General features: G+C 27.0%; 1 protein-coding gene across 1 annotated transcript; it reads right to left on the bottom strand.

Moving 5' to 3' along the window:
• Nucleotides 1-163: 163 nt before the first annotated feature.
• Nucleotides 164-12,290, bottom strand: LOC129961091 (biogenesis of lysosome-related organelles complex 1 subunit 6-like). Its single transcript, XM_056074912.1, has 6 exons — nucleotides 11,952-12,290; nucleotides 7,227-7,388; nucleotides 6,285-6,378; nucleotides 4,250-4,337; nucleotides 2,583-2,669; nucleotides 164-955 (listed from the first exon to the last, which is right to left on the bottom strand). Exons 2-6 carry the CDS (start codon nucleotides 7,381-7,383, stop codon nucleotides 824-826), a joined length of 558 nt encoding a protein of 185 aa, XP_055930887.1. The 5' UTR covers nucleotides 7,384-7,388; nucleotides 11,952-12,290; the 3' UTR covers nucleotides 164-823.
• Nucleotides 12,291-19,409: the final 7,119 nt, after the last annotated feature.

Below are 19,409 nucleotides of genomic sequence, written 5' to 3'. Positions count from 1 at the left end.
AGAAAATTAAATAATAATAGGTAATAGAAAATGATAATTTGCTTTGTGATTGTCAAGCTATGCTGATATTAACTGAAAATATAAATTTCATGCTTGCATAGGACTACAAGGTCAATACCATGAAGGACTCTTCCATAATCAAAACTTTCAGTGTATGTCAATTACATCAAAAAGTACAATAATTTATTTAAAAAAATCTTTATTATCTAGAAATAAATAATTATTAATTGCATAGGAGGATGAAAGTGAAAAACAAGTCATAGTTCTTTTCTGGAAGCTGTCTCTTAGGCATGAACGTGAAAGAATTTCATACATAATTCAAGAATAAATTCTTTGAAATAACAAAACATGCTATATAATTTTATACTTCCAACATCATGTATTAACTTACATGTAGAATTTACAGTTTTCTTTGTTTTAACACTTTAATCATCATATAAATAATTAAAAAATTAGCATTCTATAAGTTTAGAAGAAAATAAATCGTTTTTACATAAGAAAATAACATATTTACAATTTGTTTTAGACAAATAGGATAAACCCTCATATTAGTAATCTAATATATAGATATAAATATATACACAAAAAGAAAAAGGTGGAATGAAGTTTTTGATTTCTTAGCAGAAATCAGCAGAATCGAAATTACAAAAACAGAAAATTATATGACATCCATATTTAGCACAGTCAAGCAAACCATAATCTAAGTGTCAGAAACTGAGTATATTATTTAAAGAGTGATTTATCAACTATACATTGATGCAGAAGAAAACTGCATATTATATAATAAATAACAAAGATTCCTGCTCTTATTAAAAGATACACTTTATTTCCCATGCACTGATTTTGTAGCAATTTTTGGAGCTAACTGTTTATCCCTCTCTATTTCACGATCTCGTTGCAACTCTTTTTGTAAGGCTTCTTTTTGCTTTTGTTGTTGTAATTTCATAGCACGTTTCTGAAAGAAAAAAAAAGACATTTCAGTGCCACAAATAAAGGCCATTGAAAATGTGCGTTTTTCAAAACCAAAGAAAAATAAAGCTTTTTTAATTTCTAATCACTTTATTTTCATTAAATTAATATTTACATAGAATCTCCATTTCTATTTCTCTTATGAAAAGAATAAAACAAATTAATTCGTGATTACCATAATATTTTGATATGATTTCATTACTTTTTTTGGCACAAGATCCTCTAACGGATGATTAAATAAGAAATAAGATTAAGAAATTTAATTGGTTTTTAAATTTATAATTATAGGTTTACAAGCTCAGAAATAATTACTTCTAAAACTATAACAGTAAATACCAAAAATAAAATTTTATTTAAATTTCAGTTTATTACTCAAATTTTATTTAAATTATAAAGTGATTTGGGTTATTTCGGAATTACTGCTTGAAAATAAGCCCATGACAGAATGAATTTTATATCTATCACAATGTTAATTCATGGCTATTAATAATTTAACAATAAGCTAAAGATCCTTTTAAACAGGAAAAGGCAATAAACATAAATAATAAGCAATTAAAAAAAAGATGTTACTGTAAAAATATTTAGCAAAAAAAAAAAAAAAAAAAAATTCTAGTAACTATTGAAACAAATTGTAAAGTACAATTTCAAAGAAAAAATGATTAATTCTTATTTTGGAAAATATTTATTACTTTTATCACTAAAACAATTGAGCACATAAAAACTCTTACAATAAATTATGATACTAAAATATATCTATCAAATGAAAAATAAAGTAACTATAGATTGAAAATAATCAAGAACGAAAATATCGAAATTTCCGAAAGGACGGCTATTTTCTTTATATACTTCCTTTTATTAGTACATATGTGTTAGCATTATTGCTTTATTTCAATGCATTATCACTATTTGTAAAAATAATTTTACGAATTTATATATAGCATATTACACATTGCTCATCCTTCTGAAAACACGATAAAAAAATATTTTTAAGAAAAATGAAGGTTTAAAGGATTGTAAAAATTTGATCCAAATGATTTGAAAACTAGTGCAATTTAAATAATATAAAAGTCAAATTTTCCTAGCTATCTACAGTCACTTTTTTTAATGAATTTATGTTTCTTGTGTGCTTTTACCATTTAGCTTTAATTAGTATAATTTCTTAAACAAATCTCAATTTTTTAAATAATAGATCACTATAAATTTCATAAAATCTAGACCTCATAATTCACCGAGTATATTCCTGCAACTGAATATTTATCCCAAAATCAGATAGTATTATTTCCTTTACAACAAAATCGAAGAAGTAGCAATGACATTCGTAAGATCCTAATTAAATGTTCTACTTATTCACTATTTTGCTATAAAGACATCTTTTGAGAGCATCATCATGACCTAATGTTGTATGCACAGGTATAATTTTCTTCAAAATTTGATTTGAAAATTCATCTTTGTCAGTAAATGCTTTGCATTTACTATCCAAAACACACAAATACATTTATGAATAATACTAGTCATATATCAAATTGAAGGATGATATATAAAATGATACATATAATCAAAACAGAACTTTTTATACCAATGAAATTATAATAATATTGTGTATTAAATGTTACCTTTAACTTTGATGTTCTTTCATGGATTGACAGCATATCTTTTTTCAAAAGTAAAACCTTTTGGTGGTAAAGCTTGATTTTTGCAAACTAAATAAACAATTAAAAATTAATCTATTAATAACACTCACAGGAAAAACTATAACAACTACAAAAAAATAGTTTTGGATGCATTTGTATTAAAGAAAACATAAATATATTCAAACATTTAAACAGTGAGGATCAATAAATTTATATAAACAATATGCTTTCTCTAAAAATTCATAACCATAGCAAAGAAAAAATATTTCAGCCAGTGTCTAATTATAAGAAATCTTTAATTAGTTCACAATTTTGTTGATTATATTAATATAAATTCAGAGGAATAAAATTACAAGCACTGTTTTTCTGTTTATTCATCTGAAAGAATAATTTATTGAGTCAATCTGAATATGACATACTTGATACCTATAAATAAATACTAAAAAGAAACAATCTGTACACACTTCTAAGGTTCTTATTAGACTTCAAATCATTTTCTATTTCTCACATCTAAGTCATCCTTAACAGAATCAAAGCAAACAATATTCATAAGTGTCAATTTATTGCTTAATAAAGTCTACTAGTGACCAAGCACAAACTTTTGCTTTATAATTCAATAAACCTATTATGAAAGGATCAATAGCTATTAAGAAAGTAAGAATAAAATGTAAAAGATTTTAAAAGCAATAGCTCATGAAAATTGTGAATGTTAGATATAAAGTCTTGATTAGTTTAAAAATCAAAATAATTTTAATAGTCAATCAAATCAATAGAACCAACTAAGTTTTTTTTCAAAAAATTTCAATGATTCATAACATATTTCTTCAAGTATGTGATACAAGCCTTCCTCTTTTCCTGCTGTCTTGATCAACATCTTTCATGATTTTCCTGTATTTAAAATAAGACATGCTTCATTTCTGCTCCAAATCTGGATCTTTTAACTCCTCCTAAATTGTTTCTAATTTCAATTTTCATGAACAATACCTACACTTTTAAAAATTCATACTTTATATCTTTATTTCTTTTCCTCATTTAATCTAATACAAAAAAAACTATTATTCTAATTAAATCTATTATAACACAATAAGTTTCTTTAGTTCTTTAGATGCTGCTTAAAAAATTAAAAAATTAGCAAATTTTGTAGAATTTCTTGAAAAGAAGTAAATGAAAAGTATAATTAAACCTTCCACATACAGGAATAATTGTATACATAAGCATAACATGTGTGTAGACAGTGCATTTAGAGGAATAGGCTCTATAGGTGCACATAACATAGAAGAAAAATTAATAATTGGTTGTGCTAACTTGTTCTAATGCAGTGTATTATTTGTTGTAATTATTTTAAGGAAATACAAAGTATTCATTATTTTATGAAATACAAATAAATCCCCAGCACAAAATGATTGTTCTGAAAAGAAAAAATTACATTAAGCGTTAAAATTTTATTAAGGAATTGTACCAAAAAAACTATATCAAGGAAACTTCAAAAAGTAAGATGAACATATTTATTATAAATTATTATTATTATTATTACAACATTGTTATTTATTATGAATTATTATTATTACAACATTGTTAATATGGAATGAAAAGAAAAGAATAAGACATTTTAAAATATTTGTATCAATTACAAATAAATGTATAATTACCATCTCGTCTAAAGGATATGCTGTCAACCCCTCAGAAACTCTCGCATTTTCTTGTTCCAATGTTTCTATAACAATATTTTGATTCCTTCTGCAAAAATAATAAGAAAGAGAATTCATAACAGACTGTGACCAAGTGCAGTTTGATTGAATGCTCATATAAACGCTTCTTGATACATCATGATGAAATAAAATAATTAATGAAAAATATAAAACTTAAATAAGGCACTGTTTTCTTACAGCCCTAAAGCTCAAAAGATTATAAAATTGAAAGTTAAAAAAAAAAATTTTTTTAATCTTCCAGATTGACGAATGTGCCAAAATTATGCTATCACATCAATGATGTGATAGCATAATTTTTTATTATTAAATTGTGTTAATTATTAATTTTTTATTATTAATTACCCTCGTGGTAATTTTTTATTATTAATTTGATTGAAGGATTTTTGAAACTGGTATTATCCTGCCAACTCATTTATTGTAGTATAATTTTGGCAGATCGAGGGCGAAAGGAAGAGACTTTTCGAAGGAACTTTATTTTACTACGGGAGGCATAACATTTACACAGGGACAAACGCGGGATGCGTACTTTCGCACCAGAAAACACGAGCGAAAGTGACAGAATTCTTCCCTTTAATGTTTTTACTGCAAGATTCCAACAAGAATTTATTTGACAATTGTCGATTTAGGAAAAGGAATCTTAGGTATCTTTGAAATAACTGCATAGGCACCAGGGATTTTATTCCCTTCACTCCTGATATGGAAAATAAAAGAAAAAGCAATTTTTAGAGCGCATTCCGGCAATAATTAAATAACAAGGTGGGATTTTAAGTAAGAAATAAGAGAAAAGTTTAGAATAAAGTAATATGGAAAAATTTAACAGTTAAAAAACAGGAAACTAATTAGGATTTAAATTAAATCAATATACATCATCACACACAAAAAAAAGCACACACTTTGAACAAGCAAAAGTAACGTGTGTTACACGGAACGTAAAATTACAACCAACAGCTGCTATGCTGAAAGGCTCACAACTTAACTACTGATACACTTAAACCAGTCAAACGAGTAAATTATAGTCAGGGTTTATTAGTCACACTGCCTCTAGGCAGATATAACCAGTTTGAGGCGATTCGTGACATCAATGGTAATTACATATCAACTCAGACAAGAAAACATGTTAGTCCCAATTAATTCGAACAATATAGTACATATAATACCATGCTTCCATGCATGACAGTCCTTTAGTAACAAAAAAGAGACACTGTGAACTTCAATTGAAATAAAATTGGTATAAGTAATGACCAATGAACATATATATATATCCCTTCCAAGAAAGGACATACATTATGAAAATGTTTTATCCTAATTAATGCACAAGAGAAAAACTTTGCAGGTGATTTAATAAAGTTGAGATAACGACATTCAGCAAATTAAAAAATAATAGTTCCAAAAATAGTCATAAACAGAACTTGCAAATACATAATATTTTTCACAATGTACCCATAAAATAACTTTCCCTGCTTCAAATGATATGTGGTTAAAACTAATGAATGAAATGCAACTAAATTTCAGAATTGTAAAGATGAACAACAAAATTAGAGATAGTGAAAGATTTTAAGGTTGGCCAAAAGAAGAATCTGACAATGCTTTCAACTGAAAATGGGTCAGAAATTACATTGAATGAAAAAAAAAAAAAATGCAAAATTTTATCACTATTCAAATTATAAAAAAATGCACATAAAGAAATTAATGACATACAGTAGAAAAAACTCACAGAAAGCAATTCCTTATAAAACAATGTGGTTCAATGGAATGTGTAGCATTTTCAATGCATTGACTTTTCTTTTGCATTAAGTACTGTTTTTTTTTTTTTTTTTTTTTTTTTGTAGCATTTATCTCTCCATACCTTTCACATTCTGTATATAAAACATGGTTTTTGCACCATTCATTGGTTTTAATTGCTGAGGCCTTGTCAAACAGAAAGTTATTTTATAGTCACCTTATACTTGTTAGAAAAATCATTCCTTTAACTTACGTCAATTCGGTCAAGTTTGATGAAGATTTTTTCATGTCTTCAACATATAATGATAATATTCCAGTAGAAAGCTTTTCAAGAAGTTGGGGAGACACTGAAAGGATATGAATATGTGTATAATAGATAAATTAGACATTAAAATCAGCATATTTATTTTAAAACAAAATGCTGAAAAAAAATTTTCACATCAATCCTATAAATGTGGAAAAGTACAAGGATACAAACCATATAACATAGTTCTTTCCTTTTTAAATATTCCTCCAATTTTTAAAGTTTTAACAAATATTCATAGAATGTTTTTTTTTTTGTTTTGTTTGTTTGTTTTACTATGGAAAAGTTGTAAGAAAAAACTTGGAAATGTTCTTCCATTTCCTCATACATTTTCACAATACTGAGCATTTAATACATAAATTTGTTTGATAGTACTGAGAAATTAGTATGCATTTTTAAAGAGTATTGTCATTCTCTGTTAACATTTTCAAAATTTAACATTTATATAAATATTTTGGTATTTAGGCCATATGCCAAATCTCATTAATGTAACTTGATGTGTCACTTTAGTTACTGTGTTCACATATATAAACAATATTCCAAAAATGGACTTTGGGATTATTTGGGTTGTATAAAATAACAAAATTCATCAAAATTTTGAGGTCAAATTTTGGAATGATTACAATTTTTTCATTTATAGAATGGGAAATTGAAAAAAAAAAAAAAAAAAAAAAAAAGAGTTTCAGGAAGGAAGAAAATATATCTTTTAAGGAATATTCTTAAATTATATCTTTTAGACATATATATATATATATATATATATATATATATTCCACATTAAAAAATCTAAATTTATGTCTACTGACATTTCCAGAGGGAAAATACATATTTGAGAACTAATATAATTACAATCAAAGGATATGAGTTTTATAAATATGCAATTCTACTTACTTGCAGTATTTGAATCTGGTTTTTCTAAAACCTCAGGTGTAGCATCTTTATTTGTTTCATCTTCATTTGAAGACTGGGTTAATATTTCTTTTTCTGAATAGGAGTCACCTTGAGAAATGACAGGGCACTGTCTTGTATCTGACAGTATATCACACATTTTATCTAAAAAAATTTTTAAATATGCAGACAAAAAAAATTGGATTTATTGAAATGGAAGCAAACTAAAAATTGAAATATGGATTTGTTCAGGTTAACTGTAAGGTAAAAAAGTAACTGTGAGGTTTGGTTCTTATAAGCAATATTAATTACAAGAAAGTGAAAAAGAAAAGAAAACATTCTCTCTATTTTTGAATAATTTATAAAATACCATTAAATTAATTAGTCCTACAGGAAAATGTAGAGTAATTCTGAAAGCACATAAATGAGTTACATTACCAAAAGAAGGACAATCTTAAAATTTTATGTTGAAGCATGAATTGCAGGTAATGAAAATGGGAAAAACTACAAATATTCTATAATTAATACAAGAAAAGAAGGATAATAAAACAATGATAAGCAGGAAATTAATTAAAGAAAGCTGTTAGAAAACTGAGCACATTTAAAAAATTCAATTACCTATATATTACCTTATTCAATACCTCTTCGAACAGAGTTGTAAAACTTAATCATAAATGCAGAGAAATTTTAATTGTTACCTGGGTAAGATAAGGATATTTTGCTATACCAGGAATATAAATCCAATGAATGTGTGAAATTTTTTTCAATATGAAAATTTTTAAAAATTGTACATTGAAAAGCAATAAAACTATCATGAAATGTATTGATAGCAATTACTTGATTACCAGGTTAAAACTAATCATTAAAATAAAATTGTAGATATTATAGTTCACTAAACAATTAACATTTTTAATGCAGTCATGGATGTCATACTATTTAAACCACACTTGTGATTCGTATTATAAAAAATAGGGGGGGGGAATCCATTAGTATTAAATTTAAAAGTATGTAACTTTTATGCTACTTTAATTACCTGTATTAGAAAGTTGTGATCAAACATATCATCATAAAATATAACATTTATTTATTTTCTTTTAGACAATTTAATCTTTATTTGTATTTGAATATTTGTTTGAAAGGAGAACATTTATGAATATTGAAACTCTTTACAGGTCTTTAGAAAGCATTAATGAGAGAATATCCCATTTGTCTTTGTTGGATTAACATCTTATTTATAAACTATATGAAAAGTATGGGGGATAGACATGCATGTGGTGAGATGACATCTGAGTTGAAAACTCATTATCTTAATTCATAGCAAACAGCATCTGTGATAAAAACAGATACATAATGTGCATGAGACTCATACTCAAGGTATCAAAGGTATCTTCAAATGAATTAAAAATTATGCAATTATAAATGCTAACAGCATAATTAGTAAGTTTCAACTTCAAATTTTTCTAGCAACCTTGCAACATGATTCTTTAAATTTTATGCCAACAAAAATTAAGAAAGAAATAATATGAGCATTTTCTATTTATTTTCAGTAACAATAATATAAAGCATACAACTTTATATCCATTTTAAAAATCAAGGGTTATTGTCCTGTAATGCAGTGGTCTTCAATGATCAAGATAAAAAGAAATTTTCATAAATATACCCTAGCAGCAGTAGCATTCATATTACAAACTTTCAAAATAAAATTATTGATTTGTTACTCAGAGGATTCAAAATTTAAGCCCACATTAAATAATCAGTGCATATTGCAATTTTAAAAGGTGTCAAGTTTCATTTAAAGGCAACGTTACTTTAATAAAGTCATAAGTAATCAAAATGACAGGATACAAAAGTTGAAATAAAATCTGAAATAAAACTTTCATATTTTGTCATTTTTTTATATATAAAGAACCGAATCCATAAAAATACAGAATAAAGTTTTGAAAAGCATATTCATTTTTAGTTTTTGATTAATATTCTTGTTACCAATTAACTATATATGACCACATTTTTCTACTAAAGAATTACACCATACTCATAATAAGTAATTTCGTTCTATTTACATTAGTTACTTAATAAGGGGAAAGAAAACTATTCCTCTTCTAATATGAAGCAAACTGCCTTTCTTTTTATTTTATTTATAATTAATTTTCTTTTGGTTATTAACAGATGATATGAAGCAGAATTACTGTAATTAGTTTCAAAATACTAGGAAATAAAAAAATGAACATATTATATAAAGTTTGATATTAAGAAATAAAAAAATAAAATTAGTTATAAGTTATCAGATTAATGAAGCATATTGCAGCTTTCTCTGGATTAAATATTCATAGATGAAATCAATATATTAGAAGGATGTTCTATAAATTATCTCTCTCTATTCATTCAGCATAAAATTTATTATTGTAAAGTTGAATGGATTTAAAATACAATCAATAAGAAAAATGTTTATACATTAGAATCAATAACTAGAATAAGCCCTATTTTCAACAAAACAATTTTTACACTAAGCACATAATTTCATACACAATGTTATTAATTCAATCAATATTTACTATATACTTTTTGATATCCAAGTCTAGTTTCAACATAATTACTATTTCAAATCTATATACAATATTTTACAAAATATATGTGTAGCAAAATAAAAGTTGCAAACCAACAAAATAGTTGCTTAGATAACAACTAAGCCTCTATATTTCCCAAGTGTAACTTGGTAAATGAATATTCACAAGATAAAATAAACCAGCTATCAAACATAAAATTTAAAGTACTAACTATTTTATTCTGGATCTTACTCTTTAATACTTTCATGAATTTAATATTAAATTTTAAAAATCCAACAAAACCTAGAATTTTTCATGGTCCATTATAAATGATGTCAAAATTTAACAGAAGAAAAAACATTAGATTTATATTTAGAGCATATATTTTCAGTTATATTTCAAATTAATAAAATACTAAAAAAAAAAAAAAAAAAAAAAAAATTAAGGAAAAAAAAAAAGATTCTCAAAAAAATTATAAATAACATGCTGTCAAATGCTTTTTAATCTGAGAATAAACTTATTCATTTTGAAGACAGAACAAATACGGTATTTGTGACAAGAATAAAACAGAATTCCATTTACTTTAAATGAGTTTAGTATGTTTAAGTACAATTTACTGATTACAGAGTCACATACCAATATTCTTTATACTGCATTTGAAATAAAGTTGCTATTATGATGAAGACATAAAGCACAAAAAATGTAAAACATTATTTTTTAAATTTATATAAACTATATATAGAGAGAGAGTGAAAGAGTTGATATATGACTATTCATATGGCTGAGTGATTTGTATTAGCTCAGAATAAATAAGCTAAATGTCAGAGGGTAAAACAGAGATAATAATTTGATTGAAAAGAAAACATGGCAGCTTTGCAATAAAATAGAACATTGGAAAAGAGGCATTGTCAACAAAAATAAAATAAATATAAAAATGTTAATTTAGTTTTAAAATTATTTTTCCTTCAAACCCTATAAGAAATTGCAAACATATTTTTCGAATATATTAAACATCATTTTCCTATGATTAAAACTGAAGAATATATTCTGGTTATTTAAAAAGTGATTTGAAAAGATACTAATGTTCATTTTTCATTTTCCTTATGTCCTTGATCTTGGTATGCATATACATATAATCTATTATTACCTCTGCATGAGATAAAAATAAATAAATTCATATAATTTAAGTAAAAATAATGCGAACATTATCTTGTGGCATTTGAATGTAGGGTTGTTTTTATTATAGCTTCAAAACCTCATAATAAATAGCCTGCTTTATATATATTTATATATTTGCTTCCAAAGAATAGTATGGTTCAAAACTTAATCTGTACACTTAATTTGTAATTTAAGAAATATTACAAAATGCTTAGTTTCATTTCTTTATAATTTAAATTTATGAGCTGTTACCTGTATTTAACTGGCATAATTGATACAGATAGACAATGCTTAATGCTAATGGTTACATTTTAAATGATTAACACTAAATGCTCCAAGAGGCTAAAAAACATAATTTCAACAAATATTTAGAAAGCTATATATTTAATGAAATAATGAATATAAAAATGTTGAACTGGTTTTAAAAATATTTTTTCCTTCAAATCATATGAGAAATCGCAAACACATTTTTCTAATACATTAAATATTATTTTCCTATTATTCAAATTGAAGAATAACAGTATACTGGTTATTTAAAATATTACATAATGAAACGAGTTTGGAAAGAAATAATAAACATTGTCAACAAAACATCCACTTATATGAGAAAATTATAAGTGGTAAGTATATTTTATAGAAAATTTTTAAAAATTAAAGGCATTTATTTTCAAAAATGACAGTTTAGCAACTTGTAAATGTATTATATTCCATTAAAATATTTTAAGGACTACGTATATTCAAGATATTTGATTATTATTCGGACTGAATCATTTCATTTGCACAATATTTTTCAAAAATAATAACCGAGTTTTTCACTTGCTTAGAGAAATTTTTTACATTTTCTTCACTTAAAGGTGACAAAATTATCCTATTTCGAGATAAACAATTCACTTGATCACAAAACATGCCACACCAAGTATATTTGGAAAATTAACCCGATGTATAGAAGTGCATTCCTTCAAATCATATATTTTTTTAATCATTTTTATAACAAGTCACTGAATGATAATAAATAATAATTACCTACCTCTATAAATAGATGTAGATGAAACACCTTGGAACAAATCAGATTTGTTTTACAAACAAATCATCGAATACAAAGAAATGCAGGAATAAGAAATAGAATGTTTTCAAATTATGCTTCGTATTAGAATCGATTGAAATAATTCGGAAAAATGATTAAACTATAGAAATACAATTTCTGTATACGTTTTTTAAATCAGCTGTTTACGTGGGTTCATTTCAATTCAGCCGACCGAAAACAATTCAGAATCATAACAAACAGCACATGCACATGACTATTTGCAGTTAAGGATAATTTCGAAGTATTTTAGAAGTGCCTTTTCCCAAGAGATGGCACTGAGTTTCCCTAGGAATGTGACATAATTTTATTTATTCATTTTTTTCATTGACTTATTGCTTTTTTGCCCCATTTATTGTATAAATAAATGTTAATGGTGTTTACTAATTTTCGGAAATGTATGTATCAATACTACTATATAAATGTGAAAGTTTCGATGGATGGAAGGATGTTTGTTAGTCAATCACGCCAGAACGGAATTGGATGAAATTTAGCACAGAGATAGATTATAGTCTGGAATAAGACATAGGCTACTATTTGTTCCAGTTAATTGAGTGGTTAATTTTTTATTAATTAAAAACTAACTTTCCCGCCAAAATTTTTTATTTCACCCTCGCCAAATGAGTAGGGATTCAGTTGTTTTTCTTTCCCACGCTGAAGAGGCAAGGCTTAAGATATTTTCGATCAATTATTTCAAATGATTCTGTTCATTTTCTTAGTGTTTGATGCATTTAAAATTAAAAATTGTTATTTAATCGATCTTTCGGATTCATTCTGAAGTACTTTTAAATTAATATAAAACAGAATAAAGGAAATAAAATATTTCTAATATGCATTGCATTACCCTAACTGGCGTAGAAAATTCTCGCATTTGCGTTATGCCTGCCAACTGGCGTTGAAAATTCTAGCATGCGCAGGGTGTTCTGATTATTGACAATTGTATTTTAATTTTAATTAAAAGTTTAAAAATTATGTGTATTATACTGTTGTAGCTATCTCAAACTCGATCGATAAATAAAATAGACTTGACTTGATTTTTGAGAAATACAGACTTAATTTTCTATTTTGTTTTATTATATATTTTTAATAAATTTATTTATAGCTTTAAGTACATCGTTTTTTTAGGTTAGTTTATTTTTTTTTTATTTGTTATTATTTGATACTTTTTCGAAATGCCCAGAAAACGCAAATCTAATCTTTCGAAGAGGAGTAATAAAGCTCGGGCTATGAAAGTAGCTAGAAGACCTGTTTGCAATTTTAGTGAGCACTTGCGAACTGTCAAACCTCTTCCAGTTGTGGGATATATACAAGGACACTTTGTAAGAAGATATCGTGTTTAGGCTGGAGGAAGGCTTCGTATGAGAGAGTTTGGCAGTAATATTATAAAAGGTACCATTATTACAGGAGCTGCTAAAGGAGGTAGCGTTTTAATTAACTGCATACCTGTTATTCCAAACAACTTGCCATTTTGTTTCAAGAGGTTGCAATTTCCTTTAAAATTGGCTTTTACAATGGCGATCAACAAATCTCAGGGCCAAACCAGGGCTTAATGTTGTATACATTATGGTATTAGAATAAAAATAAATGTTGAAATTTTCCCGTAAACCTTACTCAATCCGTTACAAGTTTCTTGATTATATCATATCAGACTTTGCTTTCAACAACACTATAATGATAACATTTTACATTTTCATCAGACCGTCAGTTCTCATACATACACATCAAAATTTCCACGCGAACGAAGTCGCGGGAAATGGCTAGTAACTTTATATACAAAAAAATTAGTGTGAGAGTGCAGCATTTCAACCATTTTCCAATGTGTAATTTTAATAGGCAATTTATTTAATTTTGAGCATAATATTTAAATTCCTTAACAATCTGAAGCAATTTCCTTTTACCGCTCTCACTTTCTTTTTGCACTTCTCTTTTTGCAGAAATAAAAATATAGCTTTCTGGTGGGGATTTGAATTTCCACTTTGTCTGAATTGTGTGCACAGTAACTTGTCTTAATAACATATGAAGTCCCCCCCCCCCTTTTTTTTTTCGTGCACATTGTTTGTATAAAAATGGGACTGTTGAAAAGTGCAGTCCTAAATATGTTAGAAATAATTTCATTCTTTTTCTACTGTAGAAAAGCATTTTTCAATTTACAAAAATTTGAAAACAAATGAAAAAAAGTAAAATAATCATACACAAACCGAAAGGTTAATTTTCGAAATTGTTTTAAATTTTTTTCTTCCAAAATGGCCATGTGTCTGTTATTTCTTTCTATGTTATACTTTTTTTTCAGCCGTTTTTCCATAAAACTGTATAATTGTGAGGACGGTATAAAGGAAACATAAGGTAGGTAATTAATTTTGAAGTTATATTTTTTGTTAAAAATTAATAAAAAAGTTATGATTATTTGGTAAGAATTTCTGTATTAAAAATTTATTTGCATATATTCAGAGATATAAATATTGATTTTCGTGAGCTAATTTTTAAATTTATTCAAAACTACAATAATTAAAACTTGGCAAAATGGAAATCATATAAAAAGAATTTAGACTCTTTTGCAAATCCCATCCTTCTTGCGTGAAGTTTTAGATATAGATAAATTACAATTACAATTTATCATCAAAGTACAACAAGAAGACAATCTCAAATAGCAGTAGCAAACGCACAAGCATTAGTGGAAATACACTTTTTAATTGACAAATACCATATATATTAAGCCATTTTTTAAAAATGACTCTTCACTACCGAACTTCAATTGTAATTCATATATCTAGAATATATCTGTGTATGTGCGCCCATTTTTTTTTTTTTAATTCGAGCACAGTTTTTGCAGTTCCACTTAAATATACTTTACACAGGAGTCAATATTAAATAAAAATCTGATATTGCATTATTTTTCGGAAAAAACACCAGTCGAAAGCTGTTCATTAGCACTATTTTTTTTTTCGAAGAAAAAAAATCCTACCCTAAAAATACTCATAAGTTTTTTTATGGTTTGTGTATGTCAATTTGCTGGAGCCCTGCCTTAGGGGTAGTGCGTCTTCCTTGTGATCTGGGCAGCCCGGTTTCGAGTCCTGGTTAGGGCATGGTTGCGTTCTATCTGTGAGGTGTGTGAAAGAGTCCCCCCCCATGTAAAAAGGTTGTGCAAGCGCGTGTGTGAGTGTCATCTTCATATGAGCTAGAAGTCAGACCTCTGCCCTCGGGTGCTCAGGGGTCTTTACCCTCAGAAGCTCCTGTATTCTCTTTCTGTAGTAACGTGGGCACATACATCATTATCATATGTTAAATTTTCTAAAAATCTACTTTTATGACAGCTGTTTCTCAAACAGCATTTAAAAAATCCATCCTCGAGATGTGTGGCTTGGAATATCGAAAAAGTATGTGTGTGTCTCATTTTCTTCCTAGTAATGTAGAACGCATTTGGAACCTTATAACACTACTATTTCAATGAGATTTTTTTTTTCTTTTCGAAAATTTGAATAGAAAAATATTTGTAGCCTTTTTCCCTTCCCTCCGAACTAAATTTTTCGAAACGCAATGCGGAAATCGACCTGGAATTTTTACCAGCTATTGCCTCCAGCATAGCACATATTTTTATTTTAATAATTGCTGATTGGTGAGATGCGAATACTGTAAAGATACATTGGGCCATCGAAATTGTCAGTGTTAATTAAAAGTAGAGAATTTTATTTTCCGGCGGAAACGATTTTTATTCGCGTAAAAGATTTATTAACTTTCATAAGGTTATTTTATTACAATAACAATTTTACATATAGGATTTTTACATCGAGTTTCAACAATATTTTAATTATCTCAATACTCTAAACAAACGTTAAATATCTAAATATTTTTCTAATGACTTATAATAAGAACATTTTAAACTACAAAAATATCACGGAAGTTAATTAGAGAGATGAAATTCAATTTATCTGTTTAAGGAACTGCATGAGAGTAGTATTTACGGTGATGAAACAATATTTCGAATAAGTACTTTTTATTTGTCCGTTTACGATTTATACAAGGCAAAGAACTATAGTTTTCAATTAAATTGACCATTATATTTGAGTTAATCTTCACGTTTCAGATCATTCCGAGTTCGGGAGAAAAAAAAACTATTTTAAATAGCTGTCTGCCTTAGAGTACTGTAACGCAAAAGTGGAATGAATTAGAAGAATGAAATTTATTATGTGAACTTTACATCAAAATCATTAACTTGAATCAAATTTTGGAGGAAATCCATCTTTAAAAAAAAAAGTCAGTTCACCCAATTCCTTGTGAATATGATAAATTAAAAAAAAAGCTTGATGAACGTAATTCTGTACAGTCTTGATCACCAGATATATATTTGTGTCAATTTTAAAATTTCTATCAGAAGATAGTGCTTCTCAGTTTGTCTACTTCTAAATATTCAAGTACGATTACTCAAACATGCATTACGCTACAAACGTGAAATTCGGTTAGTAGTTTTGACATTTAAGCTGTTTTTCGTTATCGAATTTTGGATTCAGTCAATCGAATACGGGTGTCTTGAAAGGATACTGGATTGTTTTCCCTAAACGAAAAAACTTTAAAGCTTTAAAAAAGTTATATTTTACGGAGAAAAAAAAATGTGGAGTTTAGAATCTTGAATTGGCTGAAATTCTTAATGGACTTCATAATATTTTTTAACCTTTTTCTAGCATGTTAATATTTTAGGCTGGCAAGCTGACTGTAAACTAAGTGATGAGGTGTGGGAAAACGATTCATTTAAGATAATGTAAATAACTACTATAAAGAGTGCTGTAATAATGAAAGAGTGATGGACATTCTTACTGATATACTACAACTGGCGAAATACAAACGAATCGAACCTAACATATTATCATGCTACGAACTTTGACTAGAGGTTTGCTTACTTTTATATAAGCTTAACTTTTATATAAACATTTTTGTACAGATTTTATTTTTATATAAACTTTTGTTTTTATACAAACTTGACTAAAAAAGAAGATTATTTTATAACTCTGAGGGAATCATTTTAAAAATATTCAGAATATATCCTCCACCTAATAAAAGAAATTTATGAATCACCATTATGTTCACCATTAAGCCAATGAATGTATAAATAATAATTAATTATTTTCCTCATTCTAATATTATTTAACTTTCTAAATGCTAAGAAATGGCTAGATTCCCTAAGATATCTTATTCATTTGCTTACAAACGATAGCTGCTGGCAAAGGGTAAAATTCAATTAAACATGTCTACATTCGATCTGTCCAGCAGTTGAATTTGATACAGTCTGAGGAAAAAAAACTAAACTTTTGCTTTCTTTTTTCAAAGAAAGCAAAATTCATGCTAAATTAAAATTATATGGTATGAAAATAAATTTAATATTTAGCAAGGTGTGATTTTCTAATAACCGTTAAAACTAGTGTTTCGAAAACAATGGCTATATAAATACAAATAAATATAAAATGTTTCCCTTCAAAGAAAGGTGCACTGCAGATCGCCTGTGAGAATTTTACAATTTTTGGAAACATTTCGAAAACTCTTTGAAGATATGCGCACAATGTTTCGAATTTCAACATTTTAGCATGCCAGCTTTGCTTTCATGTAAAATATTTTATTAATAACAATTCCCTTTTTCCGCAATCATATTTAAAAGTTTATTTTAAAAATATTAAATTTGTATTATTTGTGCATTTATTTCTTTATTTCTTGAAATAAGATAATTTTCTTTTGGTAAATGAAAAACATTCTGAGAAATATGTAATAGTTTCCAAGATATCAGCGTAAGTTCATAAGACTCATTTAACATCGGAAGTATCATTTTTCAAAACCCAATAACTCACGAAATTATCATCAAAATATTCTTAAACTTTATTGAAAAGTTTATTTTATAAATGACAAAACGATTCGACGAAAAATATTTATAGTCGTAACGGAAAATTTCGAAATAGCAGTTAATTAGTTATGTTAATTAATTCGATTAATCAGTTTGTCAAATGGAACAAACTTGTTCCCTTGAATCATTTTCCTCGACAACAATTATATGAAGATGCAACAATAAATAACGAATATACAGAGGAGTTCCATTTTCTTTTGTGACTATACATATTAGGTAACATTAAAATGATATTTTTGAAACTGTAATAGAAGAAATAAAAAGAGGGAGAGAGAGAAAGAAATTTTGCAAACATCGAAGTGATATTGGAAGACGTCAAAATACGAAAACATAAGTTTTCTTACTTTTAATTGGGATAACTTATCTGTAAATTTTTCATAATTTAATTTATTAACAACATCATGATTTCTATAAACAATTTTGGGATTTCTAGGCCCCAAATTCAAATTTATCGAAATGTAAGAAAAAATTCACTCTTACCTTGTCATTACGAGATCTTCTAAATAATATAGAATCGAGGTATTCCAAGGTGAATTAGATCACATAAACATCGAAATCATTAATCCAAGTATTCTCAGTTTTAGCATCACTTTTATTTGCAGGACGAGGACACAGGCGCAGATAATTATATACAAATATTTACATATATTTCATTTTACGTGCACTAATTCTTTATAATACACACAACCAACTTTGGTTCCATCATACACACTTCATCAACCGCAAACTCAAATCTCAACAAACATCTGTTATTCTGTGGGATCATGGAAAATTTTTTCCTGACGTCACCAGCGCGCATGCGCTAAAGGGTTACATGTAATTAGGGTTACGCGAGGAATCCCAACAAACATTTTATTTAAATACAGTTGATTCATACTATTCCACAGATAGTTCTTGGTGCGTTTCAGAACAGAAAACAATTGTTTCCCTCTTTCATTCAAAATTAGCATAGATTTCCGCCATGTTTCAGTTTTGTGGAAAATAAACAAAAAGTAATTAAAGAATTTTCTCTTGAATATTTAATTGCTTGTTGTAACTTACTGCATTTAGAATCTTTTACTGATTTAGAAAATTGTTGCGATAATATGCTTACTAATTTAAGCAATCTTAAATTATTAGAAACGGAAGTATTCGTTAATACTTGACCCACTATGGTGCCTTTGAAGAAAAACTCAATCCTTTCAATATCATTCCCTATGTCTTAAAAAAATGGACGACTCTCAAGCTCCCTTCCTTAATGCAATTTCAATATTAACTTCTCCACAACTTCCTCCAGCGTTTCCATTCACATCGCATTTCTTCTCCACTTAATTCGGTCTATTGATCAAATCTGAATTGTTTTTCGAATGTTCCTCAGGAATTCTGCTTTTTAAGGGTTCCACAATCACTTACAGACTGAAAAGAAATGCGTATGTACTGACAGTCAAGAAAAAATTCGAATAATCAAGAAAAGTACTTGAAATCAGTTACGGAGTACCGGTAAAACATATACAAAGGAAAAAGAAGAATCGAGTAACAAG

Source organism: Argiope bruennichi, chromosome X2 (assembly GCF_947563725.1).
Source record: "Argiope bruennichi chromosome X2, qqArgBrue1.1, whole genome shotgun sequence".
NCBI classification, from domain to species: Eukaryota; Metazoa; Arthropoda; class Arachnida; order Araneae; family Araneidae; genus Argiope; species Argiope bruennichi.
Note: the sequence above shows the minus strand (reverse complement) of the source record. Positions and strands in the feature narration are given on the sequence as shown.

What these genes read in the sequence shown, in the direction of transcription:
- LOC129961091 (XM_056074912.1), bottom strand. Translation starts at nt 7,383, where the DNA reads ATGTGTGATATACTGTCAGATACAAGACAGTGCCCTGTCATTTCTCAA. An exon ending in CATATCCTTTAGACGAGATG is followed by an intron (nt 2,670 to 4,249) that starts GTAATTATACAT and finishes TTGTTTATTTAG; the next exon opens with TTTGCAAAAATCAAGCTTTA. An exon ending in AAAGAACATCAAAGTTAAAG is followed by an intron (nt 956 to 2,582) that starts GTAACATTTAAT and finishes TTTTTCTTTCAG; the next exon opens with AAACGTGCTATGAAATTACA.